The 25,837-nt window shown below is 40.6% G+C and overlaps 1 protein-coding gene across 1 annotated transcript in view; it reads left to right on the forward strand.

Moving 5' to 3' along the window:
* The window catches only part of HYDIN (HYDIN axonemal central pair apparatus protein), a 363,532-nt gene that overhangs the window by 69,326 nt on the left and 268,369 nt on the right, over positions 1-25,837 (forward strand). Inside the window, exons 2-6 of the mRNA XM_034638025.1 lie at positions 337-494; positions 2,274-2,399; positions 5,944-6,063; positions 9,581-9,715; positions 18,833-19,032. Coding sequence (XP_034493916.1) covers positions 360-494; positions 2,274-2,399; positions 5,944-6,063; positions 9,581-9,715; positions 18,833-19,032 — 716 coding nt within the window. The 5' untranslated portion in view covers positions 337-359. The remainder of the gene's footprint in view (positions 1-336; positions 495-2,273; positions 2,400-5,943; positions 6,064-9,580; positions 9,716-18,832; positions 19,033-25,837) is intronic.

Genomic DNA, 25,837 nt, shown 5'->3' on the forward strand with positions numbered 1-25,837 from the left:
TATGACGTGTATTTATTGAACAATATTTATTTGTTTATCTGGGAGGATAAAAGTACCAAATGTAGGAACTACTTGTATTTCCAGGTCTTCCCTGAGCTCAGTCCAGAATCACTTGGTTTGTCTAAAAGGAATCCTAGACTTTGGGATAAGGCTAAATCTGGACTAATTACATGGAATAGACTCCTCTAGTTAAGGCATTTGTTACAAGCATTTGATGTATTTTTGAAGATTAGTCTTTTCTAAACCTCTTGTATTTGAGAAAGCTTTAAAAAAATTGTGACCTGTATTCAGGAATTAAGTGTATTTGTTCTAAAACCCTTTTTTTTTCACTTCTAGGTGAATGAAGGAAATAATTAAAAATGACCAGTAAAGGACTTGAGGAATCTATGGGGGCTGTTCAGATGGGGTTAGCCAGAATGCTGAAAGGATTCCAAAGCAAGGTTCTGCCGCCCTTGAGTCCGAGGGTGGTTACAAAAGAAGAAGCAAATCGAATGGTAATGTACCTGAGACTTTCAAGTGCAAAATCCTTAATGCAGCCTCGTCAGGAGGACGGCAGCTGCTCCTTGGCATTCTCAGAAATCAAACGGAGAACTACTGACTGATAGTATCAGTTTAGCTAACATGGCAGCTTGCTGGAGAGAGAGGCACCTCTTAAAAGCCCAAGAAGTTTTTGAAATTATGTACTTCAAAGTAAAGACTTGAATTGCTTAAGTTAATTAAAGTAAGACTATGCAATGAAATTATGATGGTTTTCTAAATGTGAGGTTGAACCCTATGAGACTGACATTTGTGTGGCTATAAAACAATGAGGTATCAGAATTTCATAGGGTTTGACCTCAACAGTGTATTTATTACCTGTTGACTGGCAAGAGTTACGTCTGTTCGCATGTTTGTAGAACAGAGAGTATCAAAATGATAACCATACGGTATCAAGGAAAAATACATTTTTTCTCTGTCCTTTAAAATAAAACATTTTTATTTTTAATGAGTTATAATAAGTTGGTGAGAACGGAATTATAAACCACATGCTATAGAGAATATCAGTAACAATTTACAGGGTTCAAGATAGTATTCACCAAATTTTAAAAACCCATCTCAAGTTGTGTTCCAAGGAGAAAAATAAAACCTGTCATCACTCTCTTTTGTGGTGGTTATCATTTCATATTTAAAGTAACTCCTGACTTCCTGCTTTTAAGACTTCATTATTTTTATTTAAACTGTGACACAGCTGATACCTCTTAACATTTTAGTATTCTACTCTGGGTTCCAATCAAAAAGAACCTAAAAAACCAAGTAAGAAGCAGCATTAGAAATCTGCCTTCATTTATATGGATTCAAATCACAGAAATTAATTTTGTAGGGATTTTGAAGAGCATTGATTTTAACCCAAGGTGAAACGAATCAGCTAAATTATATACCTCTGAATATTTTAAAAAGTCTTGGTACATACATACGTAAGCACTATGTTTCTGTGAATGATCATCATCCCCTTGCATATAAAGTAAGCCCTGGAACATTCTAGAACAATAAGTAAATAATAGTATTTGGTCCTGGGTAAATAAGTCTTGTTGGGTTATTTAAATGATAGGTTACATTTTTTTCTCATGACATTAGAAAGTGTTAAAGCATTTTGTGTTCCTGTTTGGGTGTGTGAATGTGAGTGGCTGCTGGATCTGATGGTGGGCTTAGGGCTCTTTTAAAACAAGGTCTAAATGCACTCCTGTGATTTCTCAAAAGTTCAAACTCATTCCTAAGCTGTGCAGTCACACTCCCTAGATCCTTTCCATTTCACAAGATTCCTCTTTAACCTGCTGTAGTAGGATAGCTAAACACCCAAACGCTCTGCTTGTGTGTTGTAACTTCAGTTGAGAAATAGAAGCATTTCAAATTCCTCCGTTCTGAAGACTAGAAGTGATTTTGGAAGTAGAGTTGTATACTCAGATGCTTCTTCTGAGCATAAATGTTAAGCTCTTTGGATATGTTCCTTTGCAATTTCTTGACTCCCCGTCCCCAGTTTCTTTTGTGTGATTTCTTCAAAATCACAAGGAAATGGCAACCACATGTCATTTCAGATTAGTGTGCAAAGAGCTCAAAAGTGCACAGGTACTTCTCCTGTTTTATTCAGTTAATTTAAATATTTCATAAGGGAATTTAGTGTCATTCCAATATTATCCTGAAAGCTGCAAACACAAATTATTCATTACTGGCACTTATGAAAACACTTTTTCATATAAACACTTATGAATCTTCAGCTGTTTTGTTTTAAATTCCAGCTGACACCCTCGGAGTTCCTGAAAGAAATGTCCCTCACCACAGAGCAGAGACTGGCTAATACACGTTTGATGTGCCGACCACAGATCATTGAACTTTTGGATATGGGGGAAACAACGCATCAAAAGGTAGCTGCTTTCTGTCATACTTATGAGGCAGGCCCTGGAACAATGTGAACATTCTAGAACAACAGGAGCTAAGTAATAGTTATTGCTTCTGGGCTAATTCCTTTTTGGGTTTGTATTATATATTCTTTTTCTACTTCTGTTGATCTTGATATCTGTGATTTAATATGGAGAGAATTGTAATTAATAACTACAAATAATGTTTGACTAGTTGCATTTCTTAGCTACTTGTTGTTTACAGATCAGGAGTAGTTCCAAGGATTATAGTGGACAAATCCAATTGAGTCATCTTCTTAATACAACAAGAAATCCCTTCTTCCCTGAGCTGTCATCACTAGAAAGGAAGAAGGTGGAATTGTTTATTAAAGGAGGCATTTGTTGTTGGCTGTGGCTCACTTCCAATAGCAAATGTATCCTTTTAGTCTCTAAAGAATAGTTATTTTAACCTGTTCCTATATTCTAATGTAAACCATGTATTCTAGGCTTTAGGAACATATGGTTATAAAACAGGGTCTTATTTCCCACTTTTAAATTAATTTCTTGCATTAGATGCTTTACTTTTTATGCACAAATTATGGTATGAACCTTCATCCATCAAACTGATGGAGATCTGCCTCCTCTCAAAGGCTTCCCTGGGCGATTCCCAAGAGGTTTTCAGAGATCTTTCCCACGTGATGAATGAGTTCCTGAGGCTCGTTTGTACTCGCTGCAGCACTATTGCCTCCCTTGTGTAGGATCTGCAGGAAATTTGCTCTTCCTCAGGGCACTGCTAGCTTTAGTTATTGTTTCTTCTCTTCTCTGAGGGCAGGAGCATGACGTGTCCCAATGTTAATTCATCCTGATCAAGGGCTCTTTGCTCCTTTCCCATAGCATAACTGAGCCCAGGTTATGTATATTTTCCTGCATGTACTGCTATGTGTGTTTTCATGTATTTTGCCCCAGCTATGAAGGATAACAAAATTGGTATACTTTATTAGATCTCATCCTTTCTCCTCTCTCTCTCTCTCAACTCATTTGGTTATTTTTACTTTACTTTCTGGAGTTTCATTTGTTCTTAGTTGGGCGACAGTCATCTTCCACCAATATCTTCAAGAAGAGCTTACGGACACTATAATTCCTTGGTTTTATATGTTTGACAATATTTGCCTATTGCCTTTATGCCAAACTTCAGATTTGTTAGGTATAAAACTCTTGGATCACATATTTTCCCCATAAGAGCTGTGCAGGCAATTTCCTCACTACCTTCTGGCTTTCATGGTAAGCAGAAGTATGATGTATAATGGTATGCAGAGGTGTGATGAAGCCAGCTTGATTTACCCCACTATAGATAAGTGAATCTTTTAGCTCTTATGCCCAAACACTGTTTATTCTAATTTAATATCTAGCAATTTTATTAGGATGTGACTAAACTTTTCCTGAGACACTGTGTATCTTCAAGTTTTTCTTTAATCACCCGGTGTTTGTTCTTGCCATTTTTGGTTCTTTTCTTGAGGAATATCAATTATGAACATGTTGGACCTTCTTTGCCTGCCCTTCTACAGCTTATATTCCCTTGCCATCCATTTCTAATTTTCTGTTCATTTCCGTTTCATTGTGACTATATCCATCAGGCTATCCTCTGTGTCCCTTACTTTGAGTTTTGTGTATGTGTGTTTCTCTTATAATTCATCCTTAAGCTTGACCAGTTCAGCATTCCTGGGTTGCCTCACACATTTGACTCAGTGTCTCTCTTTTTGGTACCTTTTTGTTTACTTTTACTCAGATATCATATTCCTTGAATTTTCTTCCTACTTCACTGGTTGTTTTATTCTTATTTTATTTTTGAATCTTTCTCCTGTTCCTGATCACTAAATGTTGGGGCTCCCCAGGACTTGGTCCTTGAACTTGTCTCTCTTCTGAACTCATTCTTTAGGTGACCCCTTCTAGGAGCAGGCTTAAAATTCTATTTTTTTTTAAAGATTTTATTTATTTATTCGACAGAGGTAGAGACAGCCAGCGAGAGAGGGAACACAAGCAGGGGGAGTGGGGAGAGGAAGAAGCAGGCCCATAGCGGAAGAGCCTGATGTGGGGCTCGATCCCATAACGCCGGAATCACGCCCTGAGCCGAAGGCAGATGCTCAACTGCTGTGCCACCCAGGCGCCCCAGAAGACATTATTTTTTTTTTCNGCCATGTGGGGCTCGATCCCATAACGCCGGAATCACGCCCTGAGCCGAAGGCAGATGCTCAACTGCTGTGCCACCCAGGCGCCCCAGAAGACATTATTTTTTTTTTCCCTTCAGGAGAGTTTTATAATATTTGTCCTGTGTCTTTAAATATTTTCTAGAATTTTCTTGTAAAGGTATTTGGGCTGGCGTTTTCTCTATCAAAAGTTTTTACTTATAGATTCAATTTAATAGTTATAGAACTATTCATATTTTCTATTTCTTCTTGTGCTAGTTTTGATAAATGGTATTTTTTTAGGATTTATATATTTTAATAGAAATTTTCACATTTCCTGAAATAATATCCATTTATTATCTTTTCAGTTAGTTCAGTTTCTGTTGTAATGTTCCTATTTTCATTCTTTATATTGGCTCTTTGTGCCTTTTGTCTTATTTTCTTGATCATACTCACTAGGTATTTTATCAATTTTATTAGTCTTTAAAGACTCAACTTTTGGCTTTGTTGATTCTGTAGTATAGTTGCTTTCTATTTTATTAATTTTTGTTGTTTTTGTTATGTCGTTTTTTCATTTGTTTGGATTTTATTTTTATTTTTTTTTATGTTTGCTATTGCTTTCTTAAATTATTGAGATGGATGCTTACATCTTTGTTTTGCAAACTATACTAAGGTGCCCCAGGGTGCAAGTGTGTACTCACAGGGCATCATGGAATATTCTAAAATTTTAAGGAAACATGAAAATACTCAAAACCTATTGGATTCTACCCAAGCTAGTAGCTTGAGATAATTCATAGTTTTTTTTTTTAAGATTTTTATTTATTTATTTGACAGAGAGAGCACAAGTAGGCAGAGCAGAAGGCAGAGGGAGAGGGAGAAGCAGACTCCCTGCTGAGCAGGGAGCCTGATGCGGGGCTCGATCCCAGGAGCCTGAGATCATGACTTGAACCAATGGCAGACACTTAACCAACTGAGCCACCCAGGCACCCCTAATTCATAGTTTTGATATTAGGTCGTACTGTCTTGTTAAGCTCTTCAGTGCTTCCACGTAGATATTTATTGATAAGAGTTTTTCTTGTTATTTTCATAGGGAAATTGGTTCAAATGACCTTATTCAACATTGGTGTAAATGGAAGTTTGGGACTGGTGTTCTAATGAGCCTATATTTTTTAAACTGAGGACCAAATCTTCTACTTTCTTTTGCCTTAAACAAGCTGTTCACAATAACTTTGGTACTTATAACAATTATTGCTTATAGTAGTTACCCCTTTCTGAGTGTTTCCTATGCTTTTAATATTAACATCCATAGGTCTATGTAGTATTTTCATATCTTCCCCTGTCATTTCTGCCACTGTATGACGATATAATGAATTACTCTTTCAATGTAGGTTTCAGGAATTGACCTGGATCAGGCATTATTCCAGCCGTTTCCATCAGAAATTGTGTTTCAGAACTATACTCCCTGTGAAGTCTATGAAGTTCCACTGGTTCTGAGGAATAATGACAAAGTGAGTATGTTTTCTGGATATGTTTCATGGATATATAAGAAGGGATTAAATAAAATGAGGATCCCATAGGATCTTAGATAAATTCTTTAATTTGAGAGACCTAGAAAAATAGATAAAAACATGCCCTTTGACTATAAGCTTAACGGAGACAAGAATGAAGTGCCCACCAAATGGTCAACTCGCAACACGTGCAGTAACATTTTCTTGAGTAAAAGATTAGCTAGGTAAATGTTGCAAAATTTTAAAAAAGATTTATTTATTTATTTTAGAGACAGAGAGTGAGCTGGGGGGGGGTGGGCAGAGAGAGAGCCTTAAGCAGACTCTCCTCTGAGGGTGGAGCCCTACGTGGGGTTCCATCTCATGAGCCCAAGATCACGATGGGAGCTGAAACCAAGAGTTGGCCACTTAACTGACTGAGCCACTCAGGTGCCCTAAATGTTATGAAATTCTTATGTGTGACCAGTTTAGCTAGGTTTTCATTCAAGACAGGGTGTAACATATATTCGTGTTTTCTGCATTAGAGCCACTATTTCCCTAAATGAAGGTATAAATTCTACTCATATGAATTGCAGTTGTTGAGCCAAAGTATTTATACTTTACAAATTTTATTTTTAAAAAAACTTCAAAAAAAATGGAGCTCCCTTTCCCCTTTTTCTGTCTCTTCCTTTCTACCTTAGATAGCCTTCAGATTTTTATCTACAAATAATTTTGGACAGCTTCTCCCACTGTGTATACCTTGTCATTTTGTGGTTGCAACCAAGAGTTTCTTCTCCATCTGTATGCCTTTTTTTCCCTAGAGATAAATTATGGTTTACTTCAAGAAAAGGTATTAAGTGCCTGAAGATTTCCTTGTCATGTAACAATACTGGAAGAAAGAATAATGTGGGAAGTCAGCAAGAAGCACAGTTAAGTGTGAAAAGTAATCAGATGGGGAGGAAGGCATCTGAGAGATGCTGAACTTCAGATGTGAAAGCAAGTAGGAATACCTCAGGAGTTCAAGAATGTGGAGACAAAAATTCTAGCTATAAGAAAAAAGAAAAAAGATATGAAGACTATGCAAGAATACTTTTAGTTATATTTGGTGCAGTAGCTCATTAAAGGAATCAGTGATGCCTTTAAGAGGTCAATGGGGTGATTCAGTGATAGCAAAGTCAGAGTCCGGAGAAAATGGTATATTTAGTTCTTGGCTACAGGAGTGTTAGCAGGGGAAGCTCAAGAGACAGAAGTTAAAAGGTTAGGCAGAGAGAAGAAAACGAATCTGAGATGCTCAGAATTATGCCCTTCGACCTCCAGAAGAGATGCATTACGTAGACGTCAGGACTCTCTCTCTTCATATAGGGCCAACCATTTCCCTTTGTCCCTTTCAGTTCTCTTTTTCCCTTTCTCCGTGACTTTTTGACTCTTGTTCAGGTATTTTAAGGCTGTTAAAGGCAGCGAGGAGCTAGCCCAAGGGATACTTTGACCACTGCTCCCTGGCCCTAAACAAGAAATGATTGCCAGTGGGTATATATGAGCAAGTAAAAGGTATAGGGCATGTGTAAGTTTTGTCTGCCAAGGGACACCTAGTTCTCATGGATAACCCAACACCTCTTGGTTTGATGCTGCTATAGTGTTGGACTTCATGAAAGGGGGGTCCCCATCCAGGGAAAGTCCAGCCACCAAAAAGTGGATCGATTTCTCTAGCCTAGGCAGGCTTGTTCTGGGGTGAGCTACTCTCAGGACCCTTGTATTGGATGGCTGATAGCCTGCTTCTCTAATTCCTTAGTTCGTGGACTCATAAGGAACTGCTGTGATAGATATAGGGCACAGAGAAATGCGTTCTGTACTAGTCACCATTTATTTGCTGCTTCATTGGCACTGAATGCAAAAGACAGAGCCTGTTTGGTCATTATTTCTCCATCTCTCACACAACACAAGGTGAGAGTAAGCTATGAACACTCTACAAGCCACAACTCAGTTCTACTTAGGATATAATTATTAACACCCAGACTGTAGAGTCAGACTAATCTGGTAGATTCCAGCTGAGCTGTGTCCCAGGTGCAGACGTTGGGTAAGTCACTTCACGTCTCCAAGCCATGGTGCTACTAATAGTACCCATTTCAATAGGTTGTTTGGAATATTAAGTGAGGTAATAAAGTATTCAGCTCAGGGCCTGTCACATAGGAAGCACTAAACCAGTATTACTGTTAATATTAGTAGTAGTAGTGTTGCTGATGTTTTCCTTTTTAGTTTTTAATCCATAATCCTGCTCTTACCAGAAGTATTCCCAGCAAGCTTCCACAGTGTCGTTCTGTCCATCATAAATGACACCGCACCTTTCCCTTTGCAGCAAAGCCAGTTGGACTCCTATCAGATTTGCACACAGCTCTTCCTTGCCTCCCCACTCGCTAGTCTTAAGATCTGTCTGCATTCTCTCTCTGCATTTCTTCTTGCCCATCTGGGTTTCAGTTTTGAGAGACTGTGCGGGTTCTTTTGCCCTTATTTTTTACCCAAGGCTTCTCGGTCACCCTTAACTATAGTTCACTTTCTTCTGCCCTCTTTGAGTCTTTAAAAAAATTTTTTTCCCCCTTTCCTTGTGTCCCTGGAACCTCTCTCCTCACAATTGTATTTCTTTTATTGCTTGGACTGTCTTAGATAAACAGATACGTAGTCTCGGTGAGGCAAGCAGAGCAGAGGAGGACTTGAAGAGAAGGAAACTGTTCGAAGCTGCTCTGACACTGGCCCGGGGATCCCGTACTTGTTGCTCTTTGTTCTTGCTCACAGTGGTGTCTGCTGAGGACAGGGCCCCAGAGGGAAGGTGGAGTTAGTCTGGGACTTGGTAAAGCTGTGGTACTGCGGACAAGTGTCTTGTTCCCCATCTCTAGAAAGGGGGTCATAATGAGGCTCAGAGGTTTTCGAGAGGATTAAGTGGTGCATCGTGTTCAGGGGATGGTCCATAGCAGGTGGGCAGGAAGTGTGATTTCTTCTCCCACAGCATTCTCCAGTGTGGGGAAATCCAGCTTACCTCCACTGTGTGTGTGGGGTTTTACCTGATCAAGCAGTTCCTCTTTGAAGATAGTCACATTTATTTATTTATTTATTTAGATTTTATTTGTTTACTTGACAGAGAGAGTGAGTGAGCGCACAAGCAGGGTGAATGGCAGGCAGAGGGAGAGGGAGAAGCAGGCTCCCCGCTGAGCAGAGCACCAGATGTGGGGCTCAATCCCAGGACCCTAGGATCATGACCTGAGCCAAAGGCAGACACTTAACCAACTGAGCCACCCAGGTGCCCCGAAGGTGATCAAATTTAAATGATAAAATGAACAAAGTCTTGCAATAACAATAAAAATGAATAAAATTAAAGCTCAAATGCAGTGAGTCATCTCTCACAGTTGAGGAAATGGAAGCTAAGCCTTGACCAAGGTTGTGCATGGCTAGTAAGAAGCAGATGGAGATTTCCTGGTGGACGACAAAGCCTGTGCTTTTGCTTCTGCGTTTTCACAGGCAGAACGTCCACTGTGGTGTGTTTTTCTTGCAGATTCCAAGGATGGTGAAAGTTGTTGAGGAAAGTTCACCTTACTTTAAAGTCATCAGCCCCAAAGATACTGGCCACAAAATAGCTCCAGGAGTGCCGTCCGTATTCCGCATCCTCTTCACTCCGGAGGAGAACAAGGTGAGAAACTGGTTGAATACTTGTCACTAGCGGTTTATGATTCTGGACATTCATGGATGTGGTGCTGGTGTTGGCAGAGTTGTCAGTGGTATTGGTTGTGGTGCTGGTAGTTGTGTTGCTGGTGGTGTTGGTGGCAGTGGTGGTGTGGAGGGTGGTGGTATTGGTGTCGATGGTGTTAGTGGTGGTGGTGGTGGTGGTTAGAGCAGTGGTAAGGGTGACTGAGAGGAGGGGGTAGTGCACCCCTGGGAATGAGGGAAGAATTGTCAAACAGGTGAGGGCTTCCATGAGCTGTAAGTAGCCAGGGTATAAAGAGGAGTAATCCTTCTGGATGCTCCCCTGCAGCCCCATCAGCATATTTATATTTATATTCGACTATGAGCCAGAGGGTCACCAAAAAGGAAAAGGTGTGCTCCAGGTGCAGTGAGTAGAGGCAAAGAATAAAGGTTATGGCTTCTTGGAAGTTTGGGGTCTTAGTTACGTCCTTCCTCCCTGGATTCTAACAAGTTTAGAAAAGAAACCAAATATTTAGAAAAGTTTAGAAAGTTTAGAAAAGATCCAAATATTGATTATGGTATCAGCCTCATAAATGGCTAGGCCCAGATAGGGCCTCCTCCTGCTCCCCAGTGACGGCGGATAACTGGCCCCGAAGGGCTGACGTCCGGGTAACTCCGCCGAAGCACAGGCAGAGCTCTTACAGCCAAGAGCGGAGAGCTGCCTGGTCTGCTCAGCCCTGTCCGCACCTCGACAGGCCAGAAAGAGCCTGAGTTAAAAAACGGGCCATTTCCCCTCAGCACCACTCTAGCCGTGTTCCCAAACCAGTCCATTCTGAAGCCCTTCTTGGTTGTAGAAATTCCAGTTCCTCCTAGAAGGAAGGACCAGCTAAGGGGGGACTGAGGATGAAGGCTTCCTCCCTAGCCCTCTTCTAGGAGTGCAAAATTGTGGGTTGAGTTTTCTTCCTATGGGCAAAAGTGGGGACTTATGGGGAGGAAGAAAGGGGTTTTACCAGCATAATTGAAGGAGGGAGGACAAAAAACAAGGCTCAGATAAGCAGAACAAAATGTGACGTTATATATAATGTTAACGGTGTGTGCTCATCTGCATTGTGCCAGTAGCGTTGGAATCACAAAAGCACGTTAGACAGAAAGAACTAGCTTTGAATCTCTACTTCTTCATCACTAATATGTATCGGCCTCTGTTAATGTCATTGCCACTATTGCTACTTTCCTGGAGAGCAGGGCTAGAGAATGTAATGTGGTCAGCCAAGCCTGTATCACTCTAGTGAGTGGGTAGAAATTCTATTGTAATAATGCTGCTGCTACTACTTTGCCCCTTTGTAGTGTTAGCGTCTATTTCTTGGATTGTGCTTATGGACCTGTAATTTTGCCTGGGGTCCTTTTGAAATAAATGAAAAGATAAATAGCTCCAGAAGTAGTGAGGGGTTTTTGATGTTGCTGTTTTTCTTTGTTATCAAAGTCCTTGTTTTTTTTTCTTGAGGCTCCGTATCTGAATACTATCTGTGAATAGGTTGGTATCTGGATTTAGTTTGGCTGTCAAATTCCTACACTGTCATTTTGGTAGGAAGCGTTTGTGCAGCTTGAAATATAAAGCTTGCTGGCTCTGAGGAGTTGGAGCTCCTTACTTTTTTTCTGTGCTGGAGAGAATATGTCTGCTGTTGGATAAGTATTGTTCTACCTGTAGGTAGTCTGGCTGAGAAATGAACACACAGAAGTTTCTGAGGAGGTGGAATGTTCTATATTTGTGACAAGTGTGGGGGTTATATGGATGAATTCATTTGTCAAAATTGTACATTTAATATTTATGCTTTCTAATATATCTAAATTCTACCTTAAAAACTATAAAATATAATAGTAACAATGGAAGGGGGGAGTGGATGGAAACATGGATGGAGACACAGATGAAGCCCGAATGGCAGGATATGAATACTTGTTGAAGCTGGCTGGCGGCTACATGGGGTTTGCTATACTCTTGTTTTCTTTGTGAATGTTTTCAACTTTCCCGAATGAAAAGCTAAAAGAGAAAGGTTTTATTGCTGCCTATCTATACAGCAAATAAATAATCAAAATATATGTTAGATATGTTTGTATTTACTGTATAAATATGAAATGCTAACATTCCTGTCGAGGGTTATTACTTGGCTGCTTTTCCTACTCCTCACTTTTGTATTCCCTCTTACCTTTCCATTTCGCCAACACTGTCTGTCTATTGGCAAGCCCCTAATTAAAAAAAAAAAATTAAGTTGAAGTTTGTTTTACTGTTTCTCCTAAGTATTTGAAAGTTATCAAAGGCTACACGCATGTAGGAGGAGACACAGAGTGAGAACAATGGCTGCCTATGAGAAATTTAAGTAGCCAGTTTTGGATACAGTAAGATTTTTCTGTTGGATTTGGATTCCAAGCTATAATATTATAATTTACAGAATGCGTTTTTCTAAAACATAGTGATTCTCCTCTTGCTGGCTTGTCTAAGACTGATGGGAATTTGGGGAAGCCCCTGCTGTTAGCTCCGGTCCCCCTTTTCTACAAAGATCCTGTTGCTCATGCACCATCAGCAGGCCCCCTCTCGGCAGTTTCTGCCAGTTGTCTGGGCATCTGCATTCACTCACTGTTGGAAAGCCAGCAGGGCCACGCACGGAATGACCAGCTAGGATTCGTCTGCTGTCTGTAGTGCCGCTCCCAAATGTGGCAGAGGAGCCAGGTTTATTTTAGGGGAAATAGAAGTCAGTCTTTTCACCGTGTCATTTCTTCTTCAGTTGGCCAAATTGATAGCCGGCGTACACATGTGTTTTTCTTCCTTATCCCCCGCTGATCTGAGCACACTCCATTCTCATTTACCCTCCTCACATCTGGAGGATGAGATACGTAAATTGCAGCATGCCACAGCTTAATAAGCCAGTCCCTTTTCAATTGGATTTTCAGCACCCATGTATATTAGCATGTCGAAGATGATAATGTAATTTACATTTTTGCCTGTCATCTTTTAATCTGGCTTCCTGGGGTTTTAACTTGTTAAGAATGCCAAGTGCCCAGATAACAGGTGCAGCAAATTCACTCTGGCTTTCCTTATCTCTTCTTGTCACACAGACTTAAAAAAAAATGATTGGTATGTTATTAATCTAATAATCTTAGTGTATGTCAATGTGCTAGATACACAATAGTCAGTGTTCTCATAACACTGTAAAATTCTGGAGCCTTACATTTTCTTTGACCTCTTGAATTTGTATCTTTACTATTAAAAGGAGAATGAAAAATATTAGGCTTTTGTAGGAAAGCAAAACTGGGTGTTTTCTTAGACTTAAGAAAGCATCTGTTTACTATAGAATTGTCATAGGGATATGACCGTGGTGGTTTAAAGAGCAATTTCATTGCTCAGTTATTTTTAAAGAAAATATATAACTTGTTGTCAAATAGTTTTCCTGGTTTCCTACTATGAAATTTAAAAATTGTGGTCCAAGAAGACTAGAAAAATGTTAACGTATTTTATGCCATCTAGGTGTACGATGATAATGAATTATATTGCCAGCATTTTTTAATTAAAGTGTAGATACCATAAAATTTTCCACAATCAACCATTTTTGTTGGAAGAAATTGTGATAGGGATTTTGTCTTCTTTCTGCCTGGAATTAGCTCTCCCTAAGTCTGTTCGGGTCACCCCTGTCACCCCAGTGCCTAGCGCAGTGCCTCACAGATAAGAAGCGTGTGGTAAATACTTGCTGAGTAACATAAGTAAGTAAAAGTTAATCTCAAGAAAATCTAAGGAAGTTTCTCCAGCTTAAGGATGGCCTACAGATGATAAAACCAAAAGCATATAAAAAGGGCTCAAATATCTTTTTGTGCTGTGAATGTGTTAGCTGTTCACTTTTTCTTGTTTCTCTCCATTTTATGTCACATCTTCAGTGAGTCTCTGTCACTACTGTTTAGCATTCTGGACTTGATAAATATCATTTTATAATAAAGCTAATGAGGATGTTGGGAATTCTCTTTGTGAAGAACTCTTGTGAAGAAGATAATTTAGTACCCAAATAAAGATATTAAAAATGAGTAATATTCTTTCATTCACTCTGGGCCAGGACCAGTTCTATGAGCCAGGACCCGCTGGAGAACAAAATAAGCTTTGGCCTTCATGGAGCTTATGTTCCTCAATGAATAACAAGCAAATATAATTTAATGGTAGAGAATAGAGAGTGATGGGCTCCTGTTTCTTTTCTGTATGGGGGTGTCCCATTTTCCAGGGACACCAAATATTAAATTCACTGAGTCCTAATCAAATGTAGTTGAGTTTTACTCTGCGTTAGCCATTCTTCTCTCAGGTTTAGGAGTGGAGGAAAGGCAGAGGGAGTATTGTGAGTGTCTAACCACACTGGTCTGACCACGCTTGCCTTTGATGAATGCCTGGAGAGTCATTGGCTCTAGGAGAGAACACCATTTTCCTTTGCCTGAGACGGTGAAGGACAGAATTATTGCCATGTTTGCTGTCTATCACGGAGCTAATATAAAATCAAGATTCATTCTTTTCACTTCTCAGAAAGTCACATCTGCCATTTTCATATTCTGCTGCTCTGTTTTTTAAAGTTTGGAGGCCAGGTGTGTTGGAAGGAAAGCTAATGGACAAAAAAGTAGACTGGATGTTTTGTCTGGAGAGCATTGTTATAAAGGATAACATTTTAGGATAGAGAGTAATTCATGGCTAAGTCTCTCACAGTAGAGGGGAAAGAGCTCGGAATAAATATTTTGGCTCTGAACGGTGACCTGATTGCTCTGAATCTAAATACAGTGGAAAGGGAGTATATAAACTAAAGTAATTGCTTAGCTTGAAGGCTAACAGAGCCTCCCCAGGCATTACATCTGAATTAATTGTAAGCCAGTAGAGCAATATATAATTGTATATATATTCACATTAAATATAGAACTTCAGAGACTAGAATACATTTTTTATGGAGTTGTTTAAAGAATTTCTCCACATTCTTTGTATGTGAATTGATTATGAAAAAAATATGTAATTTGGATCGAACTATGTATCTTCCTCATATGGAAATATGAAAAGGTTTGAAAACATCTCTGAACGTTTCAATTAGTCTCCTAAGCTATTTTAAGCTGTCTTCAATTTCCTATAGAACAAAGTGAAAATATGTAAATGTAGAATAAAGTAAGACAAATCACTTTGGGATCACCTCTCATTCTGGACTCAGCAGCATCTTTTGTTCTTTCTCTCAAAGCCTCTGTTAATATCAAGTTTCCATAGGTGCCAGAAGCTTTTCAGTTCCTAATTCCCAACCAAACCTTTGCTTGCTGGGTTTGATCCACTAAGAAAAAATGAAAACAGTACTTATCTCTTTAGGATTCTGATGAATTCAGACTAGACTGTTTCGTTGGTGAATTCTGTGGGGTTTTCTAGGATCAAGTATGCTTACTGCAATTTGTACTCCCTTATGTGTGATCAGCATAATTTCCGAGCCTGGCATTACCTTCTAGAAACCAGAATCAGTTGAAGAGCTAAGAGTCCAACAACTCAATTTTAATAAATTTCATGAATACTGTCCATTAGTTTTTATTACTTATTTCTACCGTAAGACCTTTACATTTGCAATCCTCCTTGCCAGAAACACTCCATTCCTAGATCTCGCCTGACTGGCTACTTTTGCTGTTCAGGTTTCTGTCCAAATGTCACCACCTCAGGAAAGCCTCCTTGGTTGTTCTAACCAAAAGCAGCCTCTTCCAACATTATCACTTTACCATGTTTTATTTTCTTCAAAGCCTTTGTTGCTTTCTGAAATTATCTTGTATTATTATCAGGATTTTCATTATTATTATCCTAACAATAAGAATAAACACAAGTTGAGTTTTTCCCATCTACCTTACCCAAGTCGTATTTAATACAACATTTTAATAACAGCAGCTAGTGTTTATGGGGTACTCAGGACTCAGGAATGCTAGACGAAGCATTTACCACACTAGGCCAGGCCACTGGCCTCTCTGCCTGACTGCTGCAGGGGCTTCCTGACTGGCCTCCCTTTTCCCATTTTAGCTTCTTACAGTTTGCTGCCCATAGAGCAGCTGGTGATCTTCCTAAAACATAAATCAGCTCCGTCATGATCAACTTTCAGCATCAGCAGTCTTTTGGCCGTCTTCAGGTCCTAAGTGGCTTACCAGGCCTGGTGGGATCTGGCCCCTATTAGCTCCCTGCCCTGTCTCTAACCTCTCCTGACCTCCTACCACTGACCCCATATCACACTTCGCTCAGAGTGCCACCCAGCCACACACGGTTCAGGTCTCACTTTGCTCAGATCTCTGCTGAAATGTTCTGTGCACGGAGGCCTTTCCCAAGCGCGCCACGTAAACAAGCAAGTGATCACTCTCCATCCCCTTCTCGTGCTTCATTTCTCACCACTCACCACTGCCCAACATTGCATTACTCATTTTCCTGCCCTCAACAAATCTTTTTTGAATGTTTACTATGTACTGGGCCCTGTTCTAGGCACTGGCTATCCGAAGTCAGTATGATGGGCAGAGTCCCTGTTGATGTTGGAGATATTGGGGCAGGCATATAGTGGACTCAATACATAGGTAAAATACCGACTATGTTGGATGCTTCAGGGTAACTAAAGGAGAAAGAAAGGCTGGGGAGTGTTGGGGGAGGGGTAAGTTTAAACTAGGGCTGTCAGGAGAGGCTTCGGAGAGCAGCGGGCCTCACCAAGTCCTGAAGGAGGTGAGGGAGTAAGCTCTGTGAGTGACTTCTGCACAGAAACAACATCGTGTTTGAAGGCCCTGGAGGAGGAGCAGTTCTTGCATGTTCGAGGAGCAGCAGGGACCCCCACAATGGAGCAGAGTGAGCAGTGGGGAGAGGAGCTATGGCCAAAGAGGTGACAGGGGCACCGGGCTCTAGCATTCACAGGCCCTCCAGGTCTCAGCCTGGGAGACGAAACAGAGGAGCAGCCTGAGCTGACTTAGATTTTAACTGGATCCCTCGGGCCCTTGTGTGGAACATAGACTTTAAGGGAGCAAGGGTGGAAATAGAGTCCACTTAGCCCAGGAAAGAATGGAGCGGCTCCGGTCAGGGTGGCAGAGCAGAGATGGGGAGAAGTGATTGTGGTCTGAATATATTTTGAAGGTCGGTCCTACAGAATATCCCAAGAAACTGAGAAATAGAGTGATCAAGAATGCCTCATTCCAGGGTTTTAAATCCAGGCCACTGGTGCAGTGGTGATGCTGGGACCAAGATGGGGAGGCAGTGAGGGAACAGATGGAGGGTGGAGGGAGGGCCATGAGCAGGACTCCAGATGGCCTTACAGAGCCTTTGTGGGCATGAGAAAAGGCTCCCCACTCTGGGCTGATGCAGTTGGAGTCAGAAGAAGAGGCTGGATTTCGGCCCCTAGCCCTTCTCCATCTCCGCACAGCTATAGGTCGTGGCATTGATCAGCTTAGGTTTGGGACATGCCTTCAGTGAGGTGCTTACTGGGCAGGTGGGTATGAGTCTGGAGTTCAGGGAGACAGACCCCAGGTGTACAAGGTGCTGTCGTGTGAGCATTCCTGGCGAGTTTATCTTTATATATATGTTGCATTGTATATTAGATATGCTTTCTTTACTTTTTCATTATCTATGTCATTATGTAGGCTTGAGGTGATCCATGTCTATGTTTTTTGCTTCAGTGTATTCGGACACCCAGCTCAGTACCTGGTACCCGAACACTTAACAAACGTGGTTGAATAAATAAACTGATCGGGGAGACCATTGCTTTATCCTGGTCCTATGGGTTGCATGGGATTGAGTGCCTGGCTGGGTTTATATTTCAATTTATATGCCAAACATTCCCATTCCCACTCTATACCTAAAGCCCAAAGAGAGTTTTTCTAAAACCTCCACCTTTTAATACCATTTACTACATGATTACTGAAAAGAAATTTAAGTTCCAAGTGGACTTTACATTTACCTGTTGCCTTGCAGCTAAACGGGAAAACTTAAAACAAAACAAAAGCCTGGTTTAGATAACAAATTCCTTTCATAGCAACTTCTGAGCTTCTGGTCTATTCTTGAGGGGACTATGAATGCTTTCCTCTTTATCTGGTTTTGTTTGTCAGTGGGAGTTCCATTTTTACATTTTCTTTGGTATATTGAGGATGAGAGTTCTATTTTTCTATCATATGAAATGATACGAAGGGTGACTTAATTCAGCATTTCGTTGCATTTAAACCTGAGACTGGGGAAGATACAGGTCTTGGACCTCAGCATTTTTATGTAGAACGTTCAGTGATGGCTTTGCACACGAGATGAGGTTTAAACTGGGCTATGTATCAGTTTGTTATTGTATATAGTAACAGATGACTGCCAAACCCATTGACTTCAAATAATAAACATTATTGCTCACAAGACTCTGTGTCAGCTGGTCTTGACTGGGCCCATTCATGCGTTGTGTCAGCAATTCTGCTCATCTTGGTCGGGCTCTCACACCTCATATATCTGGGGCTGTAGGCTGCTCTGGCATAATCCTGGCTGAGGCGTTTGGACTCTCATCCTGCAGTAAGCTGGACAATACTTACTCATATGGCAGTGGCAGGGTTCCAAGAGCAAGACTGAAAATGCCCAAGGCTTCTTGAGGCCTCGAGCTTGAAACTGGCATAGCATAATTTCTACCACATTCCACTGGTCAAAACACGAGATGGAGAAATAGACTCTACTCGTGACGGAGAAACTGCAAAGTCATAATGCAAAGTGTATGGGCTTAGAGAGACCATAAATTGGAGCCATTAATCTAAAGGCTTGAGGATAAATAGGGTTTAGAAGGAGGGTGTGAAGGAACTAGTGTGAACTTCCTCTGATCTAAAGGAAAATGTGCCTTGACTGGCCCATATCCCACCTCCCTAGTATCTGGAAAACACACCAAGCATAAGTTTCTCCACTGACTTGTGGATTTTAACAGGAACTGTTGTCTTTCTCTCAGAAGAGAACATCTCATTGAAAGCACATCCATAATTGTCTTGAGGTGCTTTCATAGGATACATTAAGTTGTTTTGCAGGACAGCTGACATATGGCCATTTGTTTTGCACAGTGATCTTAATCATGTTGGCATCTCCACAAATAATGATTGTACCCTTCTCTTGTAGGATTATGCCCATACGTTGACCTGTATAACTGAAAGAGAAAAGTTTATTGTACCCATCAAAGCTAGAGGTGCACGAGCCATCCTAGATTTTCCTGACAAGCTGGATTTTTCCACTTGCCCTGTCAAATACAGCACTCAGAAGATTATGCTGGTACGAAACATTGGCAACAAAGATGCTGTGTTTCACATCGAAACTCAGAGGTATGCGTTCCTTCAGCTCTTGTTTTTGATTGATTATAGCTAAATCTAGCCAGCACAAGTAATCTGCTAGAATAGCAGGCAGGGTGGAACTGCTCGTTACAGTCTTCAGTTGCAAGGCTGAGAGACCTCACCAATGTAGGGCAGACTTCCTCTTCAGTCCAAGAGGAAACTAAAATTCATGGTTACCTTAGGGTCACCTTGGGTTTGGGTATGGGTGGTTTTCTGAAATGTTGATAAAAATCTTTTTATTTAGCGTAGAGAATGGCGCACAGAAACCTGTCAATAAATATATGTTTTGACTGAGAATTTTGTAACTGGCTATATCAGTTTTCTATTGCTAATGTAATAAACTATCGTAAACTTTCTGGATTAGAACAACAGATATTTATTATCTGATATTTCAGTAGACCAGAAACCTCACTGGGCCAAAATTAAAGTGTTGGTGGGGCTGTGTTCTTTTCTGGAGGCTTCAAGGAGAATCCATTTCTTTGCCCTTTCCAGCTTCCATGGGCCACCCACATTCTTTGGCTCGTGTGTCATAATCCTTGGCTGAAAAAATGGGAAAAAGTGTAGTAATCAGTTCATTGAGTTGTTGTGAGGAATAAATGAATGAATAAATGTAGACTGCTGGCACGTAGGGGGCACCTGGCTGGCTCAGTCAGCAGACCATGTAACTCTCGATCTCAGGGTCCTGAGTGCAAGCCCCATGTTGGTTGTAGATTTTACTTCAAAAATAAGTAAATAAATAAACTGCTGGTAGTATATAAAGTGCTATGTAACAAGTGGGGTTTTTTGTTGTTGTTGTTTGTTTCTTCAGATGAATTGCCAGTATGGTAGGCAGAAAGATGGCTCCCCAAGTATGTTGGTGTCCTAATCCCCAGAACCCATGAATATGTAATATTACGTGGCAGAGGGGGATTTGGGCTGTAGATGTAATTGATGTTGCTAAACAGCCGACCTTAAAATGGGGGAGATTATCCTGGATTATCTGGGTGGGCCCAGTGTAATTACAAGTGTCCTTTAAAATAGAAGAGGGAGTTGGGGCATCTGTGTGACTTAGTCGATCAAGCATCTGCTCAGGGTGATTGGATGGAGCCCTGCTTCGGGGAGCCTGCTTCTCCCTCTCCCTCTGCCTGCCACTCCCCCTGCTTGTGCTCTCTCTCTCTCTCTCTGTCAAGTAAATAAATAAAATCTTTAAAAAGAAATATAAGAGGGAGGCGGAAGAGTTCAGAGTGATGAGAAATGAGTAGAACTCAGCCGGCATTGGCCGTGAAGATGAGAAGACTGAGTCATAGAGAATTTGTGTAAGTCGCTCAAAAGCACAGAGCAGTAAGTGAAGGAGCAAGAATTTAATCTGGTTATTTATGGAGTAGCTGCAGTGTGGCAGACACCAAAGATGATGAGACAGTCCTTGCTCTTGAGGACCTCCCTCACTAGATGGGCAAGAACGGTTATCATGGGGCGTGTGAATGGTGGCTGATCGGTGGGGCCCTAATAAGAATGACCAGCTTGGGAAGACAGGAAACAGAGGTCAAGTCCTGTTCTGTGACTTTTTAAGCAGTAGTGTGTATATTGATCTGGATAGTGAACTCATTTTCAGAAGGGTGTTATCTGTAGAGTCCTTTGCAGGTTTAAGGGCACATCTCTCCAGAAAGGATTAGCATTTGCTTCTGCTTGGTTCTAAAGGTTAGACCTTGTAGAGTTCTCTTCTGGTAATTTCTTGGCTTAGACGTTCCTGGACTGATAATGTATATTCAGACCCCAAACCTGCATGAGACACACGTCCAAAGTTATGAATTCTCTAGAGAAACTTTGTTTCCCTCACTTAAAACCAACACAGACATTTTCCCTTGTGCTAATGGGAGAATGTCTCTGTAGTCCTTTAATTTTCCTGGGTGTATATAGGGATTTGCTTACCAGTCCCCTGATGTGACAATCCCAAGGTGTTGTCTCCTGCTCCAGCAGAGCTATGAAAACCCAGGCTTCAGGCTTATTGAGAATCCAGGGCAGGCCTGGCATTAGCTCAGTGGCTCAGTGCTGTGGTTCTTAGCTTTGTCTTTGCTTTTAAATCCTGTAGATTTGCCTTTTTTTTTTTTTTAATGCATGCTCAGCTGCACACTTAGGTAAGTAATATTTTATCCAGTGTTTCTAGGTATTTTCAGGTTACCTGTTCTGCCATATTATAGGTGATAGGGCTGCCGGTGATGTGGGTGGAGGGCACATCCCTTGGGGGGCGGATTTGTATTTAGTCTTGACAGGAATGTCCCAGGAGTATCACTATCTCTGAACAGTTTCATGTAGATCTAAGTTTATGTCTGGATTCCTATTTCTCCTGGCTGAAAAACTACTTTTAATATTTCTTGTAGCGTAGGTCTATTAGAAATCCTCTCCGTTTTGTGTATTGGAAGCAAAACATTTTGCCTTCACTTTTGAAAAATATTTTCTGTACAGTTTAGAATTCTGGGTTGACAGTTCTGCATACATGTAATTATTTTCAGGAGTATAAAGGCGGCATTTCATTGTCTTTTGGCTTACATTTTTCTTATGAGATTTCTGCCAAAACTGTTTGTTCCTCTAGATGTAATTATGTCTTTTTCTTAGGCTGCCTTTAAGATTTGTCTTTATATTTGGTTTTTAGTAATTTGAATAAGCTATGTCTAGGCATGGGTTTTGTTTTTGTCTTTTTTGTTTTTTGTTTTGCTTTTGTTTAGTTTGGTTTTCATCCTGTATGAGGTTCCACGCTTCCTAGATCTTTCGTTATTTTTGGAAAATCTCAGCCATTATCTCTTCAAACATTTCTTCTGTTCCATTCTCTCTTGCTGTTTCTTCTTCCTGTAGGGAAGTTCTGTCTGCCACAGGTAAAGCACTGGGGGCAGGGACATTGTCCATCTTTAGATTTCAGGCTATTTGTTTGCTCTGCAGTATCTGCTTTCTGATTGGCTCAAGAAAAGTTGTGATTTTGTATTTATCTGGCTTTTTTTCATTGTTAGGGTGGCCAACCTCTTTCTAGTTTTATGCATCCCAGGCAGAAGGAAGACCCCTTGAACTAATTTAGCTAAATCATCCAGCAAAGGCAAAGTTCTTTTGAAGGTCAGTGTCTTTTGACCTCGTCCATAAATGCTTATACAGCCTTTGTTGTTTCGTGGTAAGATTCACATAGTTTGATTGAAGGAGAAGGAAGCAGGTTAACTGGCTCACCATGACTTAAGAAAGAACGGATCTTTTTTGATTTAAAAAAGGCCTGCCACAACCACTTTCCATAATACACATTAAAAACTTCCTGTTATACTCATATTTCTCCTATGAAAAAGAAAACCCACCTCAGGTGGAAAAACAAGGGCAGGCAGCATATCTTCCTGGACTGTGGCTGAATCTTAAAAGCTACATATAAATGGCAGTTTATTATATATTACATTCATACAAAAGTGAAGCAAAATCACTTCATAGATTTCATAGATTTTGTAGTGTGAAGTCGCAGGAAAAGATCTAAAACTTTTCTATCCATGTAACTATGAATGTGAATCATCTCCTACTATAGAAATACTTCCAAGGTAAAATGGTGAGCCAACTCAAGAACTAGCCAGAAATCATAAAGACATTAGAAACTCTAGTCCAACATTCCCATTTTACCGATGAAGGAAATAAGGCCTGAGAAGGGAAATGACTTATCCAAGTTCCCTCAGTGAGTTAACAGCCAAACCTGGATTAGAACAAACATGGGCCAGTTCTGGGCTTCCTTACCCTCAGATCCACTCTTGTGTTTCCCAGGCTCTATACGGTAGGTCTGGGCGGTTAGTGTTGCTAGCTGCCTCAGCTGGCTGTATTCCAGCTGGATTGGACCACTGGGGAGCACTAGATGGAGATTGCAGAGTAGCAAGGAGCCAGGGCATTTCTCCTTCTCGCTCTCTGACTTCAGCAGAGGCCCCAGCAGAGGCTGTGTCTCCTCTATGGTTCCGATTCCTGTCAGCCTAGCCGCCATGGTTCCGACTTCGGACAGGTTCCCAGGATCTGATAACACTGCCTCCTCTTCTCGTCTCCAGCCCAGGGGTGAGAATCGCTAACTGCTGTTACTAATCCCTGAGCGATCTCATCATCTTGTATCGGGCTTCTCATCTCTCTCATTTTCTATGTAATCAATCTCTCAATTCAATTCCCTGTTTGCAAATATTTTTGCTTTCCTGTTTAGGTATAGTATCTATTCATGATAGTGTAGTTTTATGTTCTTTCCACAAAATGCATGTTTTCTAACCGTACCATCAATTCTTTGATCTACCTCAAATCTTTCCAATAAATCCCTTTGCTGTTGAAGTTAGCCAGAGTTGGTTTCTGTTGTTTGCAACTGAGAACCCTGCTGGCTACAATGAGAAAGGATGTAATTGAACTTGTGGTCACGTTGTATTGAATCAGAATCTTTGGAGAGATGCCCTGACAAGTGTCCATTCTAAAAAAAATACACAAGTGATTATGTTGCCCCCACAGGGGTGACAACCACTCTTTTGGTTAATATGATTGTCAGTAGACATGGTAGAGCAATGGATATACTGTGAGATTTTGGAGTAAAAAACCCAGGGTCTGCTCTTACTCTGATCACTGTAAGAGTCAATACACAGAAACAGTATCTCACAGGAAATTATTTTAAAAACACATCATATTCTTTTCATTGAAATAATGATTGAATTAATTGGTTAGGTTTATAAATGGTCAGGTTCATATAAATTATAAAAAATAAAATGTCCTTTATATGTCTTTTGACCCCATTAGAATGTGAGTTTCTCAAATGCAAGGGTTGTTTCTATTTTCATTTCTATTTCCCCAGCATCAAATATAAGTGCCTAGAAGAAATAAGTGCTCAATAAATGTTTATAGGATGCCTAACCAACAGTATATCACAAGGCAAAGCTGCAACTATAAACCTGTACAATAATTTAAAATAAAAAAATGCTCCTAGTACTATAAAATAGGCATAGTGTTTTTACGCTAATAAAGGGAGTTGCAGTATGCTGTAAAATATACAGAGAACATAAACCATTACTCTTCAAGTTTATTGCAAATTTGACCTGATACTCTAGTAGGGACCAGAATAATTCTGACTATTAAAGTAGGATTAATTTTGGAAGGTGAAGTAGAAAAGATTAAGAAGCAATCTCAAAATCCAAAACCTCATGTCAGGAACCAGTTAATAAGATTGTCTGAAGAAAACATATTAATTTTAAATTCCATATTTAATATAACAGAGCCAATATTTAGTCTTTTGCTAAAATATCGATTCGTAAGGATGGAAGAGTTTTAGTTCTCAAGAGCAGTTTATAGTGGATTGAACAAAAGCTCAAAATCTTTGTTGTGGCTCATGATTTTTCACAAACCCAAGTTCCTTCCCTAATCAAGCATTTGGTATTAATGAGAATATTATATCAAAACCAAACATTTTGGTAGACAGAGCCAACCTTATACCCTTGAGAAACAGTGCCTTTTACCTCTTTGTTAAGAGTATTTTCTGAAACTTGATATTTTCTGGCCAGTTCAGCCTGTCTGGCCTGTAGTAAAATGAAGTACAAAATCAAATTGTGGACAATGTTTAAGCGCCAGAACTTAACACATGCTACCCAATTAACATCTGATTTATTGAGAAAGCTTAGGCAGCTCTAAGTAGTCATGGCTGTCCCAGGTGGGTTTTTTTTTTTTTTTTAAAGACTTTATTTATTTATTCGACAGAGATAGAGACAGCCAGTGAGAGAGGGAACACAAGCAGGGGGAGTGGGAGAGGAAGAAGCAGGCTCATCAGAAGAGCCTGATGTGGGGCTCGATCCCAGAACGCCGGGATCACGCCCTGAGTCCAAGGCAGACGCTTAAGGACTGCGCCACCCAGGCGCCCCCCAGGTGGGTTTTTTTTTGACTACTCAAGAAATTTATTGTAATATAAACCCAACAGTGAGCATGACAGAAAAGTATCTGTTACCTCTGTAGAGAATTTGGATTTCTCGAGGTCCTGGGGAGGGTCTCTTTGTCCGTAGAAAATTAGCTTAGGTTCTGCCGTACAATACTACCCAATTCATTTCAAAACTGTTCTTTTTGCTACCAAGAAATGTTTGAAAAGAAAATGAAAGCACCATGTAGGAAGAAAAATATTAGGACCTAGGGAGGCAAAGATAGAAGAAAATATTACAGCATTGTTCCCAAAGTCAGGAAACTGGGCCCAGTTCTCAGTTCTTAAGATTCTTACTGATGCCGTCAGGGAGGAAGGAACTTTTAAGACTGTGAGACTTATTTTGGATCACTTACCTTGATCTCAGGAAGCAGAGATTCTTTTTTTTTTTTTTTAAAGATTTTATTTATTTATTCGACAGAGATAGAGACAGCCAGCGAGAGAGGGAACACAAGCAGGGGGAGTGGGAAAGGAAGAAGCAGGCTCCTAGCAGAGGAGCCTGATGTGGGGCTCGATCCCATAACGCCGGGATCACGCCCTGAGCCGAAGGCAGACGCCCAACCGCTGTGCCACCCAGGCGCCCCAGGAAGCAGAGATTCTTGAGATACTAAAAGTGTGCTCCTTTTCTGTTCCACCAAGATGTTATAAAGATTACTTAATGATTACAGATATTTTTATTTCCCTCTGAAAGTTGGTTGTAATTCAATCCACACCCTCTTCTGAGAGGCTTCTGTGAGTAACACAAAGATGCATGTAATCAGGCGGCTTGCATGTTCAGGGGTGGTTTGGGTAGGCAGAAAGCACTGGAACTTGCCGGCAGGCTTCCAACCCCCCTCCACTGCTACCTAGTTGGGTAACTTTGGGCCAGTTGCCTGCCCTTTT

This window comes from Ailuropoda melanoleuca, chromosome 12, assembly GCF_002007445.2.
Source record: "Ailuropoda melanoleuca isolate Jingjing chromosome 12, ASM200744v2, whole genome shotgun sequence".
Taxonomy (NCBI): domain Eukaryota; kingdom Metazoa; phylum Chordata; class Mammalia; order Carnivora; family Ursidae; genus Ailuropoda; species Ailuropoda melanoleuca.